At 48.8% G+C, this 25228-nt stretch overlaps 5 protein-coding genes across 5 annotated transcripts; 3 read left to right on the top strand and 2 right to left on the bottom strand.

The window, feature by feature from the left end:
* Positions 1-1837: 1837 nt before the first annotated feature.
* On the bottom strand, positions 1838-2770 carry PtrM4_126620 (Dimer-Tnp-hAT domain containing protein; the record flags this gene model as incomplete). Its single annotated transcript, XM_066108768.1, has 1 exon — positions 1838-2770. The coding sequence occupies one exon, from the start codon at positions 2768-2770 to the stop codon at positions 1838-1840; it is 933 nt and encodes a 310-aa protein (XP_065960760.1).
* Positions 2771-6940: 4170 nt separating this feature from the next.
* On the bottom strand, positions 6941-7728 carry PtrM4_126610 (uncharacterized protein; the record flags this gene model as incomplete). The annotated part of the gene is made up of 2 exons (XM_001939736.2): positions 6941-7264; positions 7324-7728. The coding sequence occupies 2 exons, from the start codon at positions 7726-7728 to the stop codon at positions 6941-6943; spliced, it is 729 nt and encodes a 242-aa protein (XP_001939771.2).
* Positions 7729-8413: 685 nt separating this feature from the next.
* PtrM4_126600 (uncharacterized protein) lies at positions 8414-8614 on the top strand (the record flags this gene model as incomplete). The annotated part of the gene is made up of 1 exon (XM_001939735.2): positions 8414-8614. The coding sequence occupies one exon, from the start codon at positions 8414-8416 to the stop codon at positions 8612-8614; it is 201 nt and encodes a 66-aa protein (XP_001939770.2).
* A 2447-nt stretch (positions 8615-11061) lies between these two features.
* PtrM4_126590 (zf-RING-2 multi-domain protein) lies at positions 11062-12252 on the top strand (the record flags this gene model as incomplete). The annotated part of the gene is made up of 1 exon (XM_001939733.1): positions 11062-12252. One exon carries the CDS (start codon positions 11062-11064, stop codon positions 12250-12252), a length of 1191 nt encoding a protein of 396 aa, XP_001939768.1.
* A 4370-nt stretch (positions 12253-16622) lies between these two features.
* Positions 16623-19989, top strand: PtrM4_126580 (MgtA, Cation transport ATPase; the record flags this gene model as incomplete). Its single annotated transcript, XM_001939731.2, has 3 exons — positions 16623-16828; positions 16882-19117; positions 19174-19989. 3 exons carry the CDS (start codon positions 16623-16625, stop codon positions 19987-19989), a joined length of 3258 nt encoding a protein of 1085 aa, XP_001939766.2.
* Positions 19990-25228: the final 5239 nt, after the last annotated feature.

Below are 25228 nucleotides of genomic sequence, written 5' to 3'. Positions count from 1 at the left end.
TCACCCAGCATCCCACTAGTCAGCAGCAAAGTGAAGTAGCCAACTTCGCTGATCCAGGCAAACACACTAGCGTTGGCACTGACACGTGATTTCTCTGTTTGCCCAGAAGGCATATAAAATCTCTCGGCTTTCCTCGCATATCCCTTCTTCCCCCATCATCCATTAATTCGATTTTTTAAAAATATGCGGCTTGTTGGTTTGATGTTTCAAAATGACCCCTCTACTCTCTATATTTTCTGTCTCGGCCTTGGCCTCCTTCCTAAAATCTACGAGAACAAGTTTATATTCCAAAATACGACTTTTTTCAGCTCATGACTTTGAAAATCTGACGGCGATTAACGAAATGAGTCGCTTTTGAAACTTTCTAAGCTATTTCTAAAATTCGGTCTTTTTTTTAAAAAAGAACTGTCGGATTACAGATGTTAATCACGGGCCGCGTCGGTACTACTTCGGTCTGACTCGTACTACCCCGCGTATATCTTCATAGCAACCTAGAGATAGAATCAATCAGAACCATCACCGAACAGAATGCATTCCTAGTTATCGTTATTTCCTTTCAGCACTAGTGCTACAGCCCTACTGTTGGGAATCGAACCTGCGGTAGATAAGGCAGCTGGTTGCTGCATGCACGAGCTTGGATTACACGGCTGACTAAGCCGTGTGGTCCGAGCTCTAGCTGCTGCCTTACTGCCGACCTCCCTCCACCTCCATAGAACAACAAGAACAATCACAATCATTTCAACTCGTTGCAACGAAGGTGATTCCGATACCTTAGCCGTATCAACACCTACCAACAAAAACTTAATTTCTTGCCGATTTCTGCTGGGTGAGCTGATGAGATCAGACGAGAGCGGGCAGTATGTTTTCCGGTCGCGGATCCCATATAGTTTATAAAATTATCAAAAACGTAAAGACAGGCACAAATGTGGACGCCTAAATAAAGCTTTCAAAGATCTGTAGTGTGTATGCACTCGGGTGTCATAAAATACTGGACATACGAGTGTAAAAAAGCCACTGTAGTCGCCAGACAGGTCTATTGGGTGCTTACCCATACTGTCCAGTATTTTATGTCACCCAGGTGTATGGATGGATCTGTGGCACATGATGTCTTTCAAGATTGTAAGGATGGTGTCACAAACATGTGACTTGCTGGGCTAACTAAACACATCTTTCCTAGTGATTTGAGAACCTGCCTTTACTATCTACTTTTCCTTCTTTCTAAATAATATCCAAGAGAAACCTGGATGTATGGTATGTTCGTGTGTGCTTGTTCCAAAAAGACCAAACACTTACCAAATGTCCGTGGATTTGGTTGGTAGATCTTAAGAACAGATTCCAAACGAGTTCATGTTCGGGTTTTCTTCATTTTTCTCGTTCTATCGATAGAAAAAATGTTTCAACTCCTGATATATGAGGGCATAGCTTTCATGAGATACTATAGGGTTTTTGGTATGACCGAGAAAAAGTCCATTGATCAAGACCACATGGAGCAGCAGTCTTGCGCTAGCGGCGTGGTGGATATTTAAACGCTTCTTCTCCTCTTTACTTTCCTTCCTACTTCTACCCTCTGCAATCCAAAACATTACTCAAAAACCCATGGCATATCATATATGGAGAGTTTCTTGAAATCGAATTCCTACTCCAAGGATGGTCGAGCACCGGGCACAGATGGCAACAATCCAGCCAGCCAGCTTTCTGGCTATAGGCTGGATGGCTTGGTGTTTTGTGGGTCGTAGAACCGGCTGGATGGCTTGATTGGCTACGGGCGCTCGGCTGGCTGGATGGGCTTGAGGAGCTTGTTTCCTAATTAGGCAAATTGTATAGAAAGCTTGGTGTTTCAACCTTCGTCCCATGTGTCCACATGGTACTTTGAGATGAGCTGTTCAACCGTAAGCTGCTCCTTCTCGTCGATCTCGCTGCTGCCAAACCCAGCTTTTCTCCACCTTCTGCTGCAGTGTATCGCTGCCAAAAGCTCCGGTGAGATCTTCCGTCTCCGAGGCTCTAACAGGTCGCCTAGCTCGCTGAAAACTCGCTCGCACTCACAGCTTGAAGCCGGTATTGAGAGTACGTCAAGCGCAAGCTTGCTGAGGTTGGGGTATCGATCCTGCAGCCCTACCCAGTATTTTGTAGGGAACTTTGCGCTGTCGCTACCTGCTTCAACCTGCGGCTCGCGGCGCTTCCATATATCGAACTCGTCCTCCTCGTCAACTGCCCTGTTTGGATCGATCAGGCTGTTGATCGCGTCGTCGATATTATTGACTTTGGCCCTCGTGTGTGTACGTGGCTTCGGTAAGCTTCGGTACTGCGCCCACAGTGCTTGAAAATTGCGATTATTCAACTCTAGCCAGCCTGGCTGGTCTCCCCATGCCACATCGCAGTAGTTCTTGTATCGAGGATGGAGTATCGTAGCAGCGTAATAGGCAGGCGTGTTATCAAGCTTGTTGTAGTAGTCGCGCGCCTTTGAGATCGCAGCGCGGAGGTTGATCGCGAGGTGGTCTCCGGGCGCTTCGTCGTGCGCGTCGTGTACTACGTCGTCGTAGCTTTGGAGTCGCGATTCTAGTGTAGTAAGTAGGTATTCAAACACTGGGATGATCTCAGCAATTGCTCCAAAGCTGCCGGGCTTGCTGTCGTTGATAGCCTCATCCTCATCCTCATCCTTTGCCTTGCCGCGACCCTCGAGGCGCTTTGTACACTCCTTCAATGGGCTGAGAACGTCCATGTACTCAGTAACGACCTGCCAATCGTCAGCAGTAAGCCCGTTCGACCTCATCCACTGCGGGCAATCAGGCAGCTGATTGCCCTTGCTAATTGCGTACGTAGTCTCGTTGTGAATGCGATCGATGTGGTGGCTGGCGGAGCGCTAGTACTAATTGATAAAAACTCAAAACCAAGAAAGTATCGTGAGATAGCTTTTACTGCACAATCAATCGCCTCACGCCCTATCGCGGCCCCCATCTCCCGCCTGCCTGCCCGCACATCAAGCCTATCAAGCCTATCAAGCCTTCAAGCTTTCTGCTTGTGGCTTGCTGGCTTGATTCTACTTTTGCTCACAGTTTGGCTGGCTGGATTGAATACCTCAAGCTTCAAGCCAGCCAGCCAGCTATCAAGCTTAGCTGGATTGTTGCCAAGTGTGGCACCGGGTGCCTTCGAAAAAGCGATCAGCACCCTAGATGCCTGGGCTTTTTCCCGCCTCTTTTTCAACTACTCCTGCATTCTGAAACTCCGTACTATCGAAAGAAAATCAGGCTCAAGCTTATGGGGAGTCTAAATTATTCAAGAGTACCACAGCAGACAGCTCTATTGAGTCTTTCTTCTAAAACAGTCGATAATCACGAGAAGAGTCGACCCTCTCCTGTGTTTCATAGAAACAAAAAAACAAAAATCGATACATGGCTGCACTGGCGGATTCCGAATCGTGATCCATGGAAATTACATGAGTAACTAAAAATTAACACCTTCTGGCGGATGGTTGCGGCACGAAAACGAAAGCTAAAAATCATGTGTTGCATCAAAATGCAAGTTGAAAAATCTAATTGCCAGAGCTGGGACCCAGAGCTCGTCAGTCAAACTCACAATGGGCTGGAGCGTGTGAGCCTCCAGTCACGTGACTCTTTCTCATATAAAAGCCCTTCTCCTCCTACTTCTCTTCTTTACTTCTATACTATACCTTCCGGGCTTTCTCCAAAGAAACACGCTTTTCTCTGATGTTGTAACCTAAAAGTATCACCTATGCCTTTCCATGAGCGGAGTGTTTGTCTTCTTCCTTCTATTGGGAGTCTTTTGTTCTAAAATTGCGGTACTAGGTCGTTTGAAACTAGGAAGCCCACTCCTGATCATAGTGGAAATTTCAAGATCTCATCTAAAAGTAATCTACTGTGGAACCATGTCGCTTCCGCCTTTGCCCGATTTGTCCATAATAAACGTCTTCATTTTGGACAAATGTTGCCAACTGTTGATACGGCTAAGGTATCGGAATCACCTTCGTTGCAACGAGTTGAAATGATTATGATTGTTCTTGTTGTTGTATGGAGGTGGAGGGAGGTCGGCAGTAAGGCAGCAGCTAGAGCTCGGACCACACGGCTTATGTCGGTAGGCCTTGTACGATCGTACGGGTGAATAACAACAACGAGGTTCTTCTGGTGACTGGTATTGGTATTTGTTGTCTACGAACATAGCTGCTACGAAGGTACACCTAAGCTCTGCGCAAGGTGGGCCGAAGTCGGGCCGAAGTGTCAAGCAGCCGACGTCTCTACCGATACTCACGATCCGACAGCTTAGTCAGCCGTGTAATCCAAGCTCGTGCATGCAGCAACCAGCTGCCTTATCTACCGCAGGTTCGATTCCCAACACCAACGGCAGTCAAAACAAATACTAGACGTTGCTTGAGTGGTTTTAAAAGGAGCGGAGAAATTTTTATGGAGCCTTTCGCAAATACAATTGTGTACTCTGTGATGGGGAGGGCGTGAGAGTGCTTTTTATAAAAAGGATGGCGACAAGCTTATGTGGAGAGAGGTGTTTTTGCAGAATTTCTAAACAACAACCAAGAAGACCATTCGAAGATTAGATCAAGAGTTATGTATGATCAGCAATGCTCTGTGCGTAGAATATCAAAACTTCCGAAATTAGTTCAGTTTTCTGCGCTAAATTGTCCGCGACGTCTATATAAACCTCTACTGTTCTTCTTCTACTAATATATCCAAGTTGATTGGATTTCTTCAAAAAAAACTATGGAGCAAGCCGTAGATGGAGTCTAAAATGTTGCTGGCACGACCGTTATGTTCTGGTCTCGCCGTTTTCCAAAATCCCGTACATGGTTTTTGATGTTTCTGGCAAGCGCTGGCGCGCTGAAAGTAAAGAGCGGATAATTTTGCTGTGTTGATGGAAAAAGAAAGTGTGGCAAAAAGTACCTGCATCGATACCTTTCAAAATATTTGATTATAGCTTTCGTGTGGCCTGTGCTCTGAATTCTCAGAGAGCATATGAAACCGACTCTCTTTCTTCTTCTTCCTCCTTCCTTCGATACCCTGCATACTTTATCTTCCAATTTCTTAAATTGAAAAAGGGACCTCTCATGAATCTTCCCATATTCTTAAAAAATTTAGTCCCTCTGTTGTCCGTCGAAACTCAATCTTTCAAATTTGCAGATAAAACTTGCAGCTAAAACGTGCATGGAAGAAGACGTTTCTGCCAGAAGACATACGTGTACCAAAAAATACTACAATATCTTAAAACGGTGCTGGAAACTTTTGAAACATATTCACAATTATCGTGTGCTGTGAGACAGCTGTCTATTTATTAGCACCTTCTCACTTCTCTCTTTCTTCCTCCACCCTCACGCAACTTCTCTATCCCCCAAAACAAGAGGGTGCAGATTCCAAATCTCATCAAAATAAAGATTACCAAGGTCTATGTCTCTGTCCCGGGTGTCCAGTGTTGCTAAAATTCCCGCAATACTACATCTGCACTCTGTTACAGAAACCATAATACTCCATACAACTTCCTATTTCAAACTCGGGTTCTCTACTACGACACTTATATCCCCTCTCTGCGAAAAAACAGACCTCAGATAGCCTCATGGGGTCTTCCCCTGACCGAAAAACGAACGCGAGGGAATTGATGGCGTTTCCGCCGCCTTCGGTTTCCCAAATTCCTATCATTCCCATTATCTTTGAAATAGTAAAAAAATGCGAAGGGGTCCGGAGCATGAGGGATCCGGAGCCCTTGATATTCTTCTTAGCTTTCTTTTCCTGGACTTCTATCTGACATCTTCTACCTCATTCTTCCTATATAAAATATTAGAAATTCTACATACCTTGGAACATGGGACTGCGAAGCTTCCGGGCTTTTTCCTACTTAGCTCTCCGGAGATATTAAAAAATCGAGGCCCTCGAAAATTTCCTGTGTGTGAGAGACGCTGCGAAGCAACAAAAGAAATGTATGTGGGAAAGGCATATGCCCGAAATCTTCTCTCCATGACGCGCCTTACTTCTCTTGCCACCAACTTTTCCGTCATGTAAAACTTAAATGCCGGGAACGCTATCCTCATGGCGTTTGCTCCTCTGCCACGGTATAAAAGCCTACCTCTCTTCGTCTCTGCCTTCTACCTTCATCCATTCCAAGGATTTCAATCTTTCTAAAACTGTACGGGGTATCATTAATAGAGAGCATAAAAAACACGTGACAAAACGTTCGATGTTTCTTTTCTTCCAGTTCCTAGCAAGCGTTTTAAAAAAACCAGAGGCGACGCTTCATGTGGTGGTGTGGTTATTTTCTCTGAAAATGTGTGATAATAGTACCCATGGAATCTTCTCGGAATTCCGTGTTAGAATCTGTTAAAAATGTGTTCATATCGTACCCATGGTTCCGCCGTCTTCTCCCGGGGCAGCATATATAAACTCCTGCTTTCCTACCCTTACTTTCTTCAACACCCAAGATGTCTTATATCATGTGTTGAAGAAGAGAGGAAATTCCAGTAAATCAGAGTCAGGTCTGTGTCTATTCATTTCTTATGTATTGGTGCAGCTGGGGTGGGGTATTACTATAAAGCCACGTCTTTCAATCTCTGTAGCAGTGACACCTACTTCCTTGCGCAGAAAGAAACGCTCAAATCCAACTAGGATGTGTGCGCTTGACCAAAAAATCCATGGAAAGACGACATGTTTTCTCTTGTCGGACCAAGACTGTGATTGAAATGAGGAATCTAAAACTCATCGAAAAGTTCTGTATGTTAGAAGCTGTGGAGTGGTCTGACTGCGGATGCACTAGAAATGTGGAAAGGTTCAACCTATGTGAAATTCTCGCCAAGAACTCGTAATGAGATAGAAGACATTGTTCTGCTCGTGGGCATGCGTGGGCCTCTGCCATTTGTTCCAATAGTATCTACATATATCATAAACACCTTCATCATACATACAAGCCACCCCCGTGTCATCTCCAAGCTTTATGCCGGTGCCTTGCACTGCTCCAGTGCAGACTGGATGTAACCCGCTAACTTGAACTCCAGTCTTTCCCCGTTGTAAGTCAAAAGCTTATCCAGATTGTCAATGCCCTCGTTCAAGACAGCTTCAGTCCTTTGCTCAAAGCCAAGTGCGACGTCTGCCTTGGGCATATCGGCACCAAGCACCCTCCGGGATGTACTGAGCGCGTTCCAGACCCAGATCTGACTCATTAATTTGTATACATAGTCACCTACAAAGGCGGATTGCTGGCTTTTCTTCTCGGCCGGTTCTTGTTGTGGGAGCTTGGAGATTTTGTCGAGAGTTTCCTGCACAGTGTGTTAGTGCTCATTCCTGCTCGTTTAGTGATAAAGGTCAGAAAGCTTACCATGTAGTTCGTCTGTTCCAACGCAGCCACCAGTCGTTTACATAATTTCTTGACCTCCTCTATGTCGCCACCGTGACGTTCAGCCATGACAGCAGCTAATTCTGTCGGCACCGCAATGACTTCTGGCCTTCCTCTATGATCGTATTCCTCTTCTACGAGGCCACAATGTTGATCCATGTTCATGAGATCTATGACCTGGGTCGCCATTTTAAAAGCCTGGGCCGTCTCCTGTTCATCCCAGCCAGTACTGGCAGCCCTGTCATGCAAACCCCTAAGCACCTGGCGGGTCACAAGCCAATACTTCATACTGAGATCGGTTTGCTTGACTCTTTGCAACCCTTTCAGCAAAATCCGATACATGCCTGCCTGGTTCAGCACCCTGGCAACGTGCTCTTTTGTATGCATTGTTATCTTGAGACTCGCTTCCTTGAGGCCCTCCAAACATCTCAAGACATTTTCCCAGTCTTCAGGTGTCTTAGACTCCTTTATGATAGTTCTATACGTTCTGGTGCGGTCAGGCAGTTTGTTGCGGTCGAGGTGCTCGAGTGGGAGGGTGACATCACCGAGCGTGATCTCGACAGGCTCAGCTTCAAGTTTGGCACGCGATTCTTGCGAGTAGACTAGCTTTTGTTGCTGCTTGGTCAAGTGCGCCGGGAGGAGAACCTTTGAGTTGAAGTTTGCGAGTAATTGGGATAGATTCGGCGACGAAGGTTCTCTAAATACAGGTAGAGCGCCTTACTGTGTTAGTAGTCTAAGGTAGGAAATATGCATTGGGAATAATGCCGACCTCGGAAGCGCGGAGAGGAGAGAGAAAAAGCGCGTCTTGAGCCATTGCCAAGTAAGTAAGCATAGCGCGGGGTCTCGAATGCCAACTGGCCGCTTTTTCGTAATGAATGCATTGTGTGAGGTGTGTAGATTGAATGTCGCATTGATTCCCGACGTGTACAAAAATGTGTTAGAGCAAACGCGACAAATGCGCCAAGCCCATCGGCCATGTCTGCCCCTCCCCCGACATCATCAAGCCACGCCTCCAGCCTCAAGTTACACAGCCACACCACGTCCCCTCTTTTTTCCGTTGTTAGCAGACAACATGTTAGCCCCAAGACGATCCAACCGCTATAGCTGGCTCTTCCCACGAGCCAAGAAGCCTCCCAAAATGGACAATGAACAGGCGACTTTTTGGCTCGATCAGTTCATCGGAAAGAACCTGCGTATACATGCATCCGACGGTCGCGTCTTTGGCGGCCAGATGAAGTGCACGGATAAGGCAAGAATCTGCGACTTGTCGTGACTGCATACCCTAATACGTCTTAGGACCGTAACATCATTCTTGCTCTTGCACACGAGTATCGTGCACCGTCAGCTGAGACGATTCGCAAGGCAGTGGAAGAGTCTGGGAATCCGTCTGCGCCGGTAGCGTGGAATAGTCGCTATGTTGGATTGATTGTTGTACCGGGGCAACACATTACTAAAATCGAGTACGAAGAGAGTACCTTTCCGGGACAAAAGAGTACTGTTACCCTATGAGCTGGACTACAGTCCCTGAAGTTCAACTGCGTGTGCGAGACACATTCCGAAATGCCGGCGGAACGCATGTTCGATGTGCGCTGTGCTCGTAACGCTGATTGGCGTCGAGAGCACGTTTGGCATGTGAATGTGAAGCAAGCATAGGGTAAGCATGACTTGAGTGCGAGCTGCTCATGGCACTGACTATTATAGTTGGCCGCAATAGCAAAGGTGAACGCGACCCTGTCTGCACCAGCTGGTAGCGAGCAGTCACCCACCGAGCTATTGTCCAATCCCAATAGTAGCGATTACAACATAATAGCCTAGCCATCCACCAATATACGAGTAACCAGTATCTCATCTCTTACAAACTCCTCTGAAGTCTACATTGTTCATTTTCCCCAGTGCGAGCTCGTCATACTACATCGCGCCCCTCCAGCCAGTACCAACAGCAAGCATATACTGCCCAATCTAAGTCGACGGTCAAATACATGGCATCCATGGCGCATACAAGAGCTGTCATAAGTACACCGTGTTCTCCAAGCGCTGTCAACACCAGTCCAGCCGATGCCTCAAACCCCCCCAAAGACGACGACAGCGCCCCCACGCCCAGCGAAACAGACCTCCAGGACGCCTTGAATACAGGCAGGCGCCCGAAAAGAGCCAAGAAACACCACTTCAAATTGCTCGGTCCCCTCCAAGACGACGAACCCCCAAGCCGCCAAAACGACACCTCCCCCCTCCTCCGCCTCCCCCCCGAGATCCTCCACCGCATCGCCACCTACGCCCTAACCTCACCCACCCACTCCCTCACCTACGACTTTACCACCAAGCGTTTCGACGTCTCCACGATCGGAGTGGGGCTCATCGCAACATGTCAGGCGATTGCGCTTCAAACACGCTTCTTACATTTCAGCGCCAACGCTTTGGTGTTCAAAGTAGACGACCCGTCCAGCACTGGCGCAATGAGGGATTTCAGGGTTGTGAACCAAGGCTTGCGTAGCCTGGCGGAGGCAACTGGACGCTTGTTTGCTGTGTATTTGTTTGAAAGGGGGGCGAGGCACGTTACGGTGTGGTGCTGGGGGCTAAGGGGTGAGGGGGGTTAGGAGGTCGTAGGGCGTGTGTTATTTGATAGCATTGTCTTTCATTATGTTCAGCGTAGTCCCGCACACAGCATCTAGGGACATGTCTAGGAATGAAACAGCAATCAAAGCAACGGACAAAGTTCCATGCAACACCACTGATTTGCACCTTTTCCTATACCTGGCTCGAGACTTTATTCGCACCGGCCCTCATTCTAAGACTACGTTCATAACTGCTACATCGCCCTCCTGTAAAAGCGTGGAGCTTACCGAGCTCGACCCAGCCGGAAGGTCCACCCACAACCGCGGAGCCGTGCCAAGAAGGTGCCTGCATTAGCTGGAGCCGCAAGCCTTGCTCTGGGTGCTTCTCACCCTCACCTTCACTTGCACGTCACCATCATCACCGCCCTAATTCAGCAAGCCTGTCGGTATTTGTCATAGGCAAAAATTCGTGGTGTTCACTCGAAAAAAGTGGAGAAGAAGATGAGGACTGCTGCTTTAGTAGAACGAGGGAGTGAGATGCGTGATCTACGGCTAAGACAGACTGTTGAAATAAAAGAGTGAACTTCAATATATCTATGTCTTTCTCTAGCATTGTCTAAAACTTGCCGTGCTTATAGACTATTGCGCTACGATCTTAGAACCCTCAGATGTCGAGATAGACCACACTACATGCATTCGCCCAACGCCCACAGTAAACCCGCTATCATCGCTTAGTACCAAAACCATCAACATACCTCACTTTCACCGCCCGCCCAGTCACCAGATCTTACCAGTCATGTGCCCATACACGCACGTCGTCTCCCCTCATCACCTTACCACACGACGCGCATTCACAGATGTGGGTGCTACATATGGATCTCGCCTGCTCTCACCGTTGCGCTTCATTATGGTCTTACACATCTCCGCTTAATCTGAACTTTCACCAGCACGCTAGCGTACCTTCACACCTCCAACAAAAGCCTCCACAACGCTGCTCGAACGTTGCAACAGCAGCACCCCAACACCTACATAAGACTCTGTTCTCTTCTTCCCCAGTCGCGTTCATCATCCCAGACACACTTGCAACTCTCAACTCTCAACTGCAATCAACCTCGAACCTCGCGCTTTCACCACGTACCCAAAACCCCAAACAGCACTACACAGCAACATGCTCGGTTTCGGCAACGGTGGTGGGCGTCGTGCGCCTTTCACAGGCGGCCTCTGGGGCTCCAATCCATTCCGCCGCAGCGGTAGGGGTGGCACTACATCTCAGCCTCCGCCTCAGCATGCCAACCTCCCGACGCTCGGAGAATATGGCTACGTCGGCGAAGACCATCCCGAAGGTCAGCCCTCCTACGGTGCGATGCGGCCAGGAATGGGTGCCTACGATGGCGGCAATACCCCGATGGGTCCGAACATCTCTCACACCTCTTACCAAGAGTCTGATGGAAACGTTCATGGGTATCGCTACCGTCCAGGCGGTCCATATAGCAGCCCCATGCATGCCTTTCAGATGTACCTGGCGTCAAGCGGTGAATGTCCACCAGTCGGTGGTCGATTTTCTGCATATCTCGCGGGCGATGTTCCAGGACCTTTCATGTCAGTTTTCCCGACAGGTGCCAATTCTGTCCGTGGCCTCAACGGTCGTGAAGGCCCTATTGGCTTTTCTGGCCAGGAGCGCGGTCTTCAGCCTGACGGAGCGTTTGCTTTCGAACTCCAGCCTGCGCCGCTTCCGCGCGACAATGGCTTGTCGGAAGAAAACGCGATGGTCATAGCCGACTTCATACAGCAGCATACCCAGCCTATTGGTGAGGGCGGCACGAATGCTCCTCCAAACTCTGAATGCCCAATCTGCCTAGAGCCACCATCCCTCTCGCACCTTTGTGTTCAGATCAAGGGCATTTCGGGGTGCAATCACATGATCGGTCGCGACTGCCTCAAGGAGTTGTTGACTCACGACTCTGATGAGAAGAAGGAGTGTCCCCTTTGCCGTGCGGAATTCCTTGCTTCAAACTACATCGAGCAGGGCTCCGACGAGTGGAATTCGTTGGCGCAGGGGCGCGGTGGTCCAGCTCGCGGTTCTTCCAGGATGCCTGCTGGCTACGGCGGTGATCCTTTCGGGTATGCTGCTCCTCGTGGTCCTCCTCGCGGTTCCCCGGGCGGCATGTCCAATATCCGTGGCTTGGACGATGTGGGCATGGATGGACAGGGCGGTGGTCCTCCAATAGCGCGCGGCCAGGGCAACTTCATCGGTAGCGGTCAGCGTCTTGGAGGTCCTCAGTCGGGCTACTATCAGCAGCAGGTCGCGCCCAACTACGGCGGAGGCATGGAACACTATGGTGGCGCGGGCCGTCTATAGATGAAGTCAGCGTACCTGAGTCGATGGTTCCGTGTTGTTTTTCTTCGTTTCTTTTCTTGCACGAATGGCAAACGACCAAATTGTCGCCATCTTAGTCGGTTTGCAAAAATCTTGCACAAGTGCAAGGCTTCGTTCGGCATCACAGGGGTGTAGGCCCGATGTATAGAATCTGGTTACTTTCGCGATAGCTCCATCACGGGAGTGTGGCCTCACTCAATCCAGATGATCTTCATCTAGCAGATCCCAAAAATAAATAGCTCAACTAGATTTTCATCTCGCTCGTACAATGATACCCAAGCATATAGCTCATTGTGTAAGCGTGATATGTAGGGCGCACTTGACATGTACAACCAGGTATGTCGTGACGACTCACAGAGGCTCTCCCACAATGATACTTGGCGACACAAAATTCGCGCAACATGTGAAACCAAGGTGCATATCGTGATCTCCATCGAGCAGATTCATATCGTCGGGCGCACGATGCCGTTCTCGTTTACCAGTCACAGTCGCATGTGGGTAGCCGATTCGTGCCCAATATGCAGGGCAGGAACCCATTTCATGGTCGAGAGATAAACTTACATTATAGCGGTGAACAACAAGGACTGTAATAATTTTACACCTTTGTTGATGCCAAACGTCGTATTCTCTTGTGGAAGCTGTGCCGGTAAGTGACGTTGCTTTAGAGTTGTTCATTGGGACGGATCGACAGGCTCCACCACGGAAATCAAGAAATTTGGTGGTTCGAGGAAATGGCGCGGACATGGCACATGGACTTTCAGAACCCCGTCTTTGACGCGTATGGCCCTAGGCTCAGCTCGCAACAAAGTTAATGTCGTGCATATCTTGAGTGGCTGTGTGGCAAGGTGCGTGATAGTAACATGCAGTCCCCTGTAGGCCAAGTTTGGAGGAGGAGGAGGAGGAGGAGGAGGCGGACAGAAGACGCTGCAGCCACGGTAGCCGCTTTCCGAGTGCTGACGTTGCAGGCAGATGGAAAGTCCGTCATCAAAGGGTGAGAAAGCCACGATGATAGCAAGACTCGGTGCAAAACAAAGAGGGAAGGTGGAGTGCGGCAATCATTGTGCCGGGCCCAAAGGCTGTACCTGATGACAGATGACGGCTTTGAACCGAGCTATCCGATTCTGATGCATCGGCCCCGCACATTGTGGTCCCGCTTAGGGTGTTGCCCCTCACCGATCGTCACGACCCTCATGACTGTTGGCTCCTGCGTAGAACATGTAGTAGAAGGATCTGGCGAATCGTCTTTGTGACGTTTCTTGTCCGTGTCAGCTGGTTTTTCGTACGTAAATTAGAACGTCTAGACCACAATGTTTGGTGGGAGAGCATCATGCATCTTGTTGCATGAATCTTGAAGCATGGCTGTGAGAGACACGATGGTCAAAAAAGTTGGAAACGTTTGCGGTGGGTCCGGTCTGACGTGCGCAGAGTGGGTAAGAAACATCGTATGCAGCAAGTTGCATGGCAGAGAAATCCAAGGTGTTTCTGCCTCCGCGGTGTCTAATCTTGGCTGCGGTTTTTTGCGGTTCAGTGGACGTTTAGTTGCAGATCGTAAAAGTCTAGAAAAGGTCTCCCCGTCTCCTTGCATGGCGCCCCATAGTAGTATGCAGGAGTCGGAGGAGAAAACACAGACGTCTAAGACGACTCGCGACCATAACGTGGCGATTGTATAGGGCTAGCTGGTGCAGGTGCAAGGTGCGCTGGCTAGAACCACACACAATAAAGGGAAAGTCAGCAGCTGTCACGGCCGTGTCATGGAATTGGCTTGTTCAGGCCCAGCTGCCGATGTGGATGGTCTAAGACGACGCACGGCCGGTCCACTATAGACAAGGGTACTTGGGCCATCGTCATCTTCAGCGCGGATAGCGAATATTGATTTGTGCCATCTGTTCTTTCAAACAACCATCTTGCCGGTTGTCACGGAATGTGGCGAGTGCTCCGCAGCTGGCGCCCTGGCGCATGTAGCGGTGCTGGCTAAGATAGTCATGCGGTTCCACGCGCAGCAAATGCGTCGAACCAAGTGCGTCACACAACATCAATACCGGAATTCATCAAGCAGAAAAGTCTTGATACACGGCTGGAATCATCGAGGTAGTCGCCATGGCAGGGACATGTATGCATGGCGCTTGAAGAGGCCTGGCGCTCCGCTTTCACTACACCGCTCAAACAGGCAAGCACGAATGAAAAACCTGGGGAAGCGCTACGGGTACGCAGTGGTCCAGGGGTAACAAGGGAAAAATAGCGCATGTCTTCACCGGCTTGTATCAAGGTTCCGGACTAGGAAGTAATCTACTTGCTAGCTACGTTGCATTCCATCGGCCTGATCGGGGGCGCATGCATCGGTGCCTCTCGCGTGTGGAACTCGTCGTGACGGCGGTGCGATTCGTGCTGTTTCTGATGGTGCCGTGAGACTGTCCGATCGTGATGCGCAGCTTTGTCCAAGCCTGCTCCCTAGTCTCAGCCGCGTATAAAGGGATCGCTTGCCGCCCATTGTTCTCGAAGCAGCAAAACATCAGCAGCTTGCTAATCAAGAGTTCCAACCTAAGCTCATTGCAAGACGGGATCGACGCCAGAGAACTATCCTCATACAAACCTCGAACTACCTCGACCCCTCCACAACTACCGACTACTGTCGCCTACACACCAACCACCGACTCTTTCTCTACTTCCATTAGAAATCAGACATCATGCCTGCTCTTCCATTCAACACTTCTGCTTCTTCTTCTCCTTCAAATTCGCCAACTTTGTCGCCTACCGCCACGCCTTCAATAGTTCTCCATCCCGCATCGGGTATATTTGATCAACCAAAATAAGGCTTCCATCTAATCTGTATACCAGGTGCTTCCCATAAGAAGGAGCTTCACAAGCCGAAAGAAGACCCTGCGCAGGCCTACCGCATCCGTTATGCGCAATACCTCGCAGCCACTTTCGGCTTCTCAATGCAGGCCGCCATGGCCGAGGCGGATAGCCAGCTCGCGCCGAGACGTTCGTCGGGCTCGAGTATGTCCGAGGCTGAGTCGTTACGCTCGATTTAGCCCGGCATGAGGAGGGCGCCGTGGTTTCAGAAGGCGTGATATGACTTGATGAAAATGCATGGTTTGGTTAATGGTGTTATAGGCATTGGGATGGGGTTATTTGGCGTATACTCCATACGCCGCTTTCAAGAGCGACAGTCTCTTCCGACAATTTATTCTTTTCAAAGCTTCTTCGTCTTCTGTGATTTTGCCCAAGCATGAGGGTTAATGTTGTGTTGTGTTGTGCTCCCCACTGCAGGAATCATGTCCGCCTCGCGCACATCCCACTCACGAGTCGGCCCTCAAAGGTGAGACGGCCACCCCCACCACCAGATCTGTGGTTCACCAGCCACGCCAGGACCAGGTCTCCACGTGGAAGGCTTACTTATCGATAGCTTAGGGGCTCAATTCCAACGACATGCGAAGCTTTGCATTGCTTCTTCACCTTGATAGAGCACTCTGGCTTTCCTACTTCCCTCCCCAAGCCACCAGCTTGCTGACTTCGCTAAGCAGCTGGCCACCGGATTCCCCGCATCCCCACAGCCGTCAGCGATAACGCCCACACGGCCTCGCGACAACTTCTCGATCAGTTGCATGTTTTAGTGCGGCACACGCACATGTCCGCATTATCCCATATCAGGTCGTCGAGTGGCACCCAATCATTGGCAGTGTCACATGAGCAGCGGATAAGCGGTATACGTGGCAAACATCAGCCTGTCGTTTGCTGCACCGTTGCTTGCCATCACACCTCAACTTGCGCAGTGTGCCATGTATCAACAGCTTCCTTTGGCGTCCAGTTGCTCCAGTTGCTCCACATGGAGCGCACATGGAGCGCGCAAGGCGCGGGGTCGGTGACTTCGTGCGAAAGGCACATATGACGAGGCTTAATGCCAACAGCCCAGATGTCTCGGCGTAGTAGAAGATTGGCTAAGAACAAACAAATGGACACCTAGATCCGGGAACCGGCGACGGAATTTCTTGGGCCCGCAAGCCAAGAGTCTTATCGTTCTGTCAAAACCTACCTCCAGCCTGGTCTTTATAACGTTGATGCTGGCCTTTACCACCAAAGATCTGTATATTCGTTTGTTAGGCGTTCGGAAATGGCTACAGCGATCGTGTATGCTAGTGCAGTTGTGTTGGAAGACGCTCGTGGCTGTTGGAAAGAACGAGGCGTGACAGCAGGTGTTCCAAGACCTCTCCATGCTTGGAAGGACCCACGTCGTTCGACTAGCGTGCTAACCCCGCTTGAGCCTGGTGATTGAACGACATATAACTACCCCCGCGCAAAGCCTACATTTTATCTCTACCGCCAACACTCCCAGTGTTATCACATATACTTGAATGGGTGAAACTGTGCTACCTACCGTCGAGGAGACATCTCCCAACGTCGATGAACCCCCTATATGTGGTTTACAAGAGCCGCATACTACACCCAAACAAAGGCAACTTCAGCCGAACCCTATTGATGGCGACATCTCGCCCGCACTCCACGCGCCGCACACCCTTAACCCCAAGGACGTTGCAGAACACCTGGGAGTGGACATCCAGTGAGACCCACCACTTCTTCATTCATCCTACCCGATCCGACTGACCGATATAGACATGGCCTCTCTCACATTGAAGCGCAATCTCGCCTCCAGCTCTATGGCCCTAACAAGGTTAAGGGAGCTGAAGGGCTTTCCATGTGGAAAATTCTGTTAAGACAAATCTCAAACAGTCTCACCTTCGTTCTCATCATTGTCATGGCCATAAGCTTTGCTATAGGCGACTTCATTGAAGGCGGCGTTATCACCGCGGTCATCGTCCTAAACATCGTTGTCGGTTTCTGGCAGGACTACCGAGCCGAAAAGACTATCGAATCTCTCAAAAAGCTCACCGCACCTGAAGCTACCGTCACCCGCGATGGCACAATGGATATCAAGGTCAAGGCAGTGGATCTGGTCCCTGGCGACATCGTCCAGCTGTCTGTTGGCAGCATCGTCCCCGCCGATCTTCGCCTTATCGATGGTGTCAACGCATACACCAATGAGGCCTTTCTCACGGGAGAATCCGCGCCTGTAGAAAAGACACCATGGAAAACCTTCGATGATGATGACCTGGCTACTGGTGATCGAACCAACCTTGCTTTCTCTGGTAGCGAGATAACATCTGGTCGCTGCCGCGGCATCGTCGTCGCCACTGGTATGAACACTGAAGTCGGAAAGATTGCTACCATGCTCCGTCAGAAGAAGGATGCCGGTCCACAATCTGCCAACGTGGTTGGTAGACTCTTCCAGCGTTTCATCAGTGGCGGTAAGACTATCCTAGGTCTCGTCGGAACCCCACTGCAAATCACACTTAGCAAGTTTGCTCTCCTACTCTTTGGTCTTGCCATACTCCTTGCCATTATTGTCTTCTCTGCAAGCAAGTGGCAAGTGGGGGGCGAGGTTCTCATCTACGGTATCTGTGTCGCCGTCGCTGTTATCCCAGAGTCGCTGATTGCCGTTCTCACCATCACAATTGCAGTCGGAGGCAAGGCGATGGCCAAGGCCAATGTTATCACCAGGGTCCAGTCAGCCATCGAAGCCGTCGGCGGGGTCACGAATATCTGTTCTGATAAAACGGGTACCCTCACTCAGGGACGCATGGTGGCAAAGACGGCCTTGATACAAGGCGCTGGCGTTTTCACTGTCGACGCCATCACTGACCCCTACAACCCTGGTAGTGGAAGTGTATCCATGAACAGCCAAGGTCTCAACCTCAATGACTTTACGCCCAACTCCGATGTTGCTCGTTTCCTACGCACCATAGCTCTGTGCAACAACTCCAAGGTCATACCGCCATCAGAATCGCGCTCTGTCTCCCCAAGCGATAGGAAAGCTGGCATGGATCAATCGACCATTGGAGATGATCGCGATACCGATGCTTCCACCATCGACACTATCTCACGCCCGCCCACTGCCATCGTCGAGAATATACCGAGTGGTACCTGGGTCGCACATGGGGAGCCCACCGAAGTCGCTTTACACATTCTCGCCTCCCGTTTTAACAAGGGCAAGGAAGAAATACTAGCTACCCACAACATCCACCTGGCTACCGAGTTCTCTTTTGACTCCAAGGTCAAAAAGATGACTGTAGTCTACAAGGACAACTACACTGGTCACATGGATGCCTACACCAAGGGAGCAACAGAGTTTATGATGCCTGCGCTCAACGTCTCTGAACAGCAAAAAGCCGAGATCCTCGAAGCCGCCGAAAGCATGGCCAACCAAGGTCTTCGTGTTCTCTGCATCGCCCACAAACCGCTCCAACCTGGCACCGACATTTCCGAACGTGAGGTCGTCGAAGCCAACCTCAACTATCTCGGTCTTGTCGCCATCTACGACCCACCTCGCTTGGAAACCAAGGGTGCGGTCCGCGAATGCAAGATTGCTGGCATCACAGTCCACATGCTCACTGGCGACCATCCTGGTACGGCCCGAGCCATTGCCAAGGATGTAGACATCATCGACGATCGCACACCTGCATCAGCCGTTATGGTCGCCAAGGACTTTGACAGAATGACTGATGAGGAGGTCGACTCCATGGAGACACTGCCTCTTGTCATTGCCAGATGTAGTCCAACGACCAAAGTCAAAATGGTACAAGCTCTTCACAGAAGGGGTCGCTTCTGCGTCATGACTGGTGACGGAGTCAACGACTCGCCAGCACTGAAGCAAGCCAACGTTGGCATGGCCATGGGTACTGGTAGCGATGTCGCCAAGGATGCTGCTGAGATGATCCTTACCGATGACAACTTTGCTTCCATCGTCAAAGCGGTTGAAGAAGGTCGACGCCTGTTTGACAACATCCAGAAGGTATGTATCCCTACATTCACTAAGAACTGTTCATGACTAACACACAACTCTCACAGTTTCTCATGCATCTCCTCATATCCAACATCGCTCAAGTCATCCTCCTACTCATCGGCCTCGCCTTCAAAGACCGAGATAACCACTCCGTCTTTCCGCTCTCCCCCATCGAGATTCTCTGGGTCAACCTCATCACCTCCTCCTTCCTCGCCATCGGTCTCGGCCTCGAGGAAAGCCAGGAAGACAGCATGTACCGCCCACCGCACGACAACAAAAAGGGCGTCTTCACCGCCGAGTTGATCACTGATAAGTTCATCTACGGTTTCTTCATGGGCGCACTCTGTCTCTTTTCCTTCGCCATCGTCGCCTACGTCGGTCCTGGTGGCGGAGACCTCGGCCACGGCTGCAACGAAAGCTACAACAACACCTGCAACGTCGTCTTCCGTGCTCGCGCTACCACATACGCCACCATCACGCTCCTCCTACTCGTCACAGCTTGGGAAGTCAAACACTTCTCGCGCTCCCTGTTCAACATGTATCCCAACACACCAACGTCGGCGCCACCCGGTCTGTCAATCTTCCCCACCTTGTGGCGCAACCGCTTCCTCTTCTTTGCGGTCATTGCGGGATTGTTTATCATGTTCCCCATTGTTTATATCCCGGTCATCAATGAGAAGGTGTTTAAACATGCTGCTATAGGTTGGGAGTGGGGTGTGTCGTTTGGCTGCGTCGTCATCTACATTAGTGCTATTGAGTGCTGGAAGGCGGTCAAGCGCGCGTTGGGGATTTGGTCGGGGGCGCATCGCGTTATTAGTCGCGAGGATGCCGAGGCGAGGGCGGGTTTGAGTGGAGGTGTTGCTGCTTTGAGGGAGAAGTAGGGATGATAGGGCTTGGGGTGGTGGATCAAATTGTTCATGGTTGCTTGCTTTTGTTTTCCTTGGATTGACCCTGGTCTGTCGTTACGCGCTTTATATTCTTCCTATGATGATACACTCGTTTTTAGTTAGGTTTATTGTTAAATTAACTTAGTCGCTCGTTTGATCATCAGTTTTCGAAGACCGTCATGATTTCATCTCGTAAAGTTGCGTATCTTTTCGGCTAGATGGACCATCCTGCTCGTGATGTAAGAGAAAAGTACTTGCGTATGTCGATCTTTTGATGCTGGTATTGTTGGGATCGGTGATATGATAGGGGGTTGTGAAGAAAAGGAAGGTGTTGGGATAACACCTTAACTGCTTTTCTTAGACTGTTGTCACCAATACTGCGTTGTGCAAATCCGCTGCTAAGCATTTATATCACTTCTTTATATCTACGAAGAAAAGGAAGTCAACAAAAGATAAAGACTTCATCCTGCTGTTTAAATTCAATTAGAGAAGTCTACGATCAGCACGATTATCTGCGCCCTATCATTGGAGGAACCGGCCTGTTCTTCCAGTTACCAAAGCTCGCCATTGTCGGTTATACCAGTAGCCTCCTCCGAAGGATCCAATGCTACCTTTCCTGACTCTCTACCACAATCTCTATCTCGGTATCCTTATAGCCTTCCATTTAGCCTTGACATCCTCATAATTTTCCACAAACTTGCGTAGTCTTCCACCAATATGAATCTCAACAACCCCATAAGAATACCCAATGTACTCGTTTCCCGGAACATATTTTTGCCTAGCTTTCAAACCTGGTTCCCTAGCCTTCGTATTCTGCCAGGCCTCAAAGAGTAGCTTTTTCAAATTCTTATTTTCATTTTCACATAGAAAAGACGAATCTTCATATAATTTTTCGATCCGTTTTCCTAACTCTTCATTTTATTTCCTAATGGCATTGACTGTAGAACGGCTTGCGCTTGCTCGGGGCAGCTGGAATGTGTCAACCTCCCGTTTGCAGTCCTTGAGATGTCTTTCTAGGTGTGAGAGAACATTGAAGAATATCATTATGGTGTTGATAACAATTTTTGTGCATTCTTCATGTTCAGTGGGGAAGGATGGTGATATCCTCGAATGGCTGACTGAGGTTTTGAAGATGGGGACAATGTGTTGTATAATCTGCTTTCTAGTGATCTATCGGTTTACAGCTATTAGCTTAGTCAAACTGGAGCCAGTCGCCTATTACGTGATGCGCAACATGGACGGTACCACTTACCGACGATGCTGGGGGTATGCAGCAGTGAGAATTTTGTAGCAGCGATGATATTTCAAGAATACAACGTACATACAATAGTATGTGGTAGTAGCTTCTGATATTTCGAGTCAAATATTTCAGTCAGAACGTGAAAGGGTCCGTTTTCGAAAAACATCAAGGTTCGACAACGCTCTGTATCTTGATTGTCGTGATGATCAGCTATTAGGAAAGAGAATAAACAACAAGCGCTTCGTAGGATAGGCATTATATAATTTCATTACATACATACATTCGGCGGTGCGTTTCTAGGCCTTTTTTAACTTTCTTTTGAGCCCTTGCATGTATTGCGCTCATGATTTCAGTATCCGGACTATTGTCACGTTTCAATAGACTGATTTCGAGAATCAATAGGTTAGAGCTCTATCACTCTTCTTGAGGCTGTAGAATCTGATAGATACTCAGTTGGAACTATGATTCTATAGAGATCACTCAAGGTCGACGGCTTTTGTATCTCAGACATGATTGCTCTGCTCTTAGGAACTCTACTACTCACTATCAACTTGTACACGAGTGCTTGACGAAGAAAGTGGTAGGATTGCGAGTTGTGAATCCACCGGAGTTAGCATTCTAACGACTTCTGCCGCTGTACGACTTCATTGCACATTTTAGTCAAAGCTGAGCCTGTGAGGTTGCAGAAATTAGTTGAAAAGCACATTTGCCTGTCGGATAATGATTTGGCCAATCAAAGGAGGTGCAGATCATCCTTCGGGTAATGATGGCACGATCAAAACAAAGTCCACAAGCTTTTTATTCTTGATGGTCCATCAGAAACGTGTTTTTCAATACGTGCTCGCTATAATGGCGCCATACTAAATGAGTGACGTTTCTTATTGTAATTCTATGGAAGCTATACTTTGATTCTCTCGCCAGCTATAATTGAATTCATCTGTGACCGAACTGTCAGTGCTATCAGGTTTTTTCGGCCAAGCTTGTACAGACCTTGAGCTTGGCTGAACCTGGCTTACTACCTGCCTTATCTATGTGTTTGCAATAAGTGCGTGTCTCTTTCTATGTGCATCATCTGCCTCTATTAGTTCCTGCTTAATCCGAGCGACCCTATTCTGCGCCCCAGGTATCACTACTGTGTTTTGTTCATCGAGATGTTTGATGAGTTCTTGTTCAGCTTTTTCTAGTCTTTTATTTAGGATTTGAATTTGTTCTCCAAGTTTGAAATTCTCTTCTCCGCGCTCAACAAGATTTCGTCTATCCTGTGGATCCATATCTATGGTGTTCTTTGAAGCGTGTGGTTTAGGTAAAGAAAATTCGGCGAGAGCTCGAGAGGTATTAATATGCTATGGATTCCATGTGAGTTACAGACTAATTAGTCTAGTTCAAATAGTTCTTAAAGTTGTATCGCAAGAGAGTAGCAAAGTTCGAAAGGAAGTAGGTATGCTTACTGTATCTCAACACGTAGAGACTCCGATACAGTTCTGAAAGCAGAATGTCTTCCTCTCTTTGGTATCCGTATGTGGTAGTTATTAACTTTAGTCGAGATATTCGTGCGCTACTGGATGGATGTATAAGTAGCTTAGATGCGATGTTGATGATATGCTACCATTAACTTTGAACCGCAGTGCCTTTTATACATCTACTCAATGACTTGTTTCTCATATAATCATCCTCGTTATAATGTATGAGTCTTTGATATCACGATTTATGACGTGAATATCGGCTCGATCTCACTGTGCGAAACCATTGGAGCCATGTTTTCCATAACTGCTGACTATGATATTGCTGCTGTGGGTGTAGTCATCGCACGGGAAATTATTCACTCTATGATCTGAGTCCCACGACACTCTTCATCGGTAAAGAGAAAGCTTACATATACCGAATGTTGTAGAATCTGACATCGAGTGATTGAGCCGTGCTGCACCTGATTGTTTTCTGTGGACGCATTGTTTGTTGGATTTGAATCTTTGCTAACACCCGAAACAATAGCTGTTGATACTATGACTGTTAACGTCAGTTATGACTCTATTCATCATCCGGTTTGTACTTCCGTTCAGTCAGAAAAGATGAAGTATCAGAGATAGAGATATCCGCGTGCTTGCGGAGATTCACTATCTCCTCTATACCAATACAGTATCTATCCTTAGCCTACTAAGCTCTAAATCTGGTAGTTTTATAATTCAATCGAGAGATCTACCAAGCTTTTTAACATTCCCAAGGTTGCCTGTGATGCAGATAGCAGCATTCATCTACCATCCAAATAAAATGCTCACCTACGCAGAGTTCTGCAGATATCTGTGTACTGAACTTCAGTGTAAAAGCTCCCGATACCGTATTTCTATGAGTCAAAAATTTAAGAAGTTGACGCGCATCAAGGGTCTCAGTTATCCCGTCATCCAACAAGGTCCCTGCGTTGTGCGCCCCGTGCATGGAGTTATCCACGCCTGCCGACATGTCATAGCGGCCGCCAATGACTGAACCTCACCCGAACATCACGGAAAGACCACTTAAGGGCATGTTTCATGATGGATCAGGTACGATTACCCTGACAGACGGTTTTCCATCTTTTCCCCATACCTTTGGCTGAGGACGTATCCCCGAATGACTAATTTCAAAGCTGTGTCTGGGGATGCAGGTTCCAGGTCCTGTTACAAATTTGGAACATACTTACACTTAGAACTACTTACTTTGCACAACACGACCTCTGGTAAGGCCCGGTTCCAGAAGAATTGCGAGCTAATCCATGAGAACAACTTCGGATAGACTCTGGTTGTACGACAATACCCTTGGTTTTCTCAACGTTGCAGCCAAACGGGAAAGGGGATTCTGGACTGAAATTGCGAGTCCGAGAGCGGCCATTCAGGTTGTTAAGATTATTCCGTGTTATCAAAGCGGATTTCTATGTCTCTCTATGTCTCACAAGTTGATTCTGTATTTAGAAAGGCAGCCGCCTACGGATCCGCGCTCATCCAGGATATCACAGACCACGCCAAGGGTCAGAATACCGCACTGTAGAGGCTGACGGGATATTGAGCATCTTCTAAGAGGTTGGTAAATACCTTGGATAGATACCTGATCATGCCCTTTGTAGGAAGTCGCTCAAAGATTGCAAATTACGGTTGTAGCGCCGACGACCGTCCTGTACCCCCCGTGGTAGCTTATAAATACACACGGCGATTTGTGCAGCAAAATCTTGACCGTCGTGATTGCATTCACCGCTTCACAGTGATCTGAAGAGGCAAGTGTCGGTAGGGCTCTCGTCATTGTAAGTCCGAAGACGTTACTAATAGCCGACTAGCTAGAGGTTCTCCTTGGGTCGCGAATTTGCTGCGTCGATGTAGTCCTTTAGGTGTGGTGGTTTTGGATGCGTCGTCAGGTCGACTGTACCATGGCCGATTGGTCTGTTGGTACCGCGGCATTTTCTCTTTCCCACACCAAGCATTACCCACCGTAACGGCGTCTGGCGTGAATTCTGTCGCCTTACCCAGGCCCGCAATACCTGCCGTACAGCCAGTGTTTTGATTGGCGCAAACCCATACCAAGGCCGTGGAACACGGGAAGAGGCGACCGTTCCCGCTATGACTCAGTTGCAGAATCCACCAAGAAACCAACCAGCAGGCCGCACATTGGTTCCTCTGTGAACGACTGTCATGCAAAATGGGCGATCATGCATGTCACAATCCCACAGGCTAAATTAGCCGTTTCACCCTCAGGTTCTCGAACGTCTCAAACCTTGTCAATGCGCATGTTTGAGATGGGCAGTAAGCGTTTCAAGTGCACGACAGCGCCTCAGTTCGCTTGTCAACTCAGGTTTGACGGGTCTTGCACCTGTCTGCCGTTAGTCCAAGATGCACTGCAACAAGCTTTTGTGCCCACCACCGATGCGCGAGGTTAATCAAGAGCTTCATCATAGCATACCCTATTCCACTCACAATAAATAGCAGTATGCTTCCTACATGGTGATACTGCGCGATAATCATTGTTTTGACGCTT

This window comes from Pyrenophora tritici-repentis, chromosome 7 (assembly GCF_003171515.1).
Source record: "Pyrenophora tritici-repentis strain M4 chromosome 7, whole genome shotgun sequence".
NCBI classification, from domain to species: domain Eukaryota; kingdom Fungi; phylum Ascomycota; class Dothideomycetes; order Pleosporales; family Pleosporaceae; genus Pyrenophora; species Pyrenophora tritici-repentis.
Note: the sequence above shows the minus strand (reverse complement) of the source record. Positions and strands in the feature narration are given on the sequence as shown.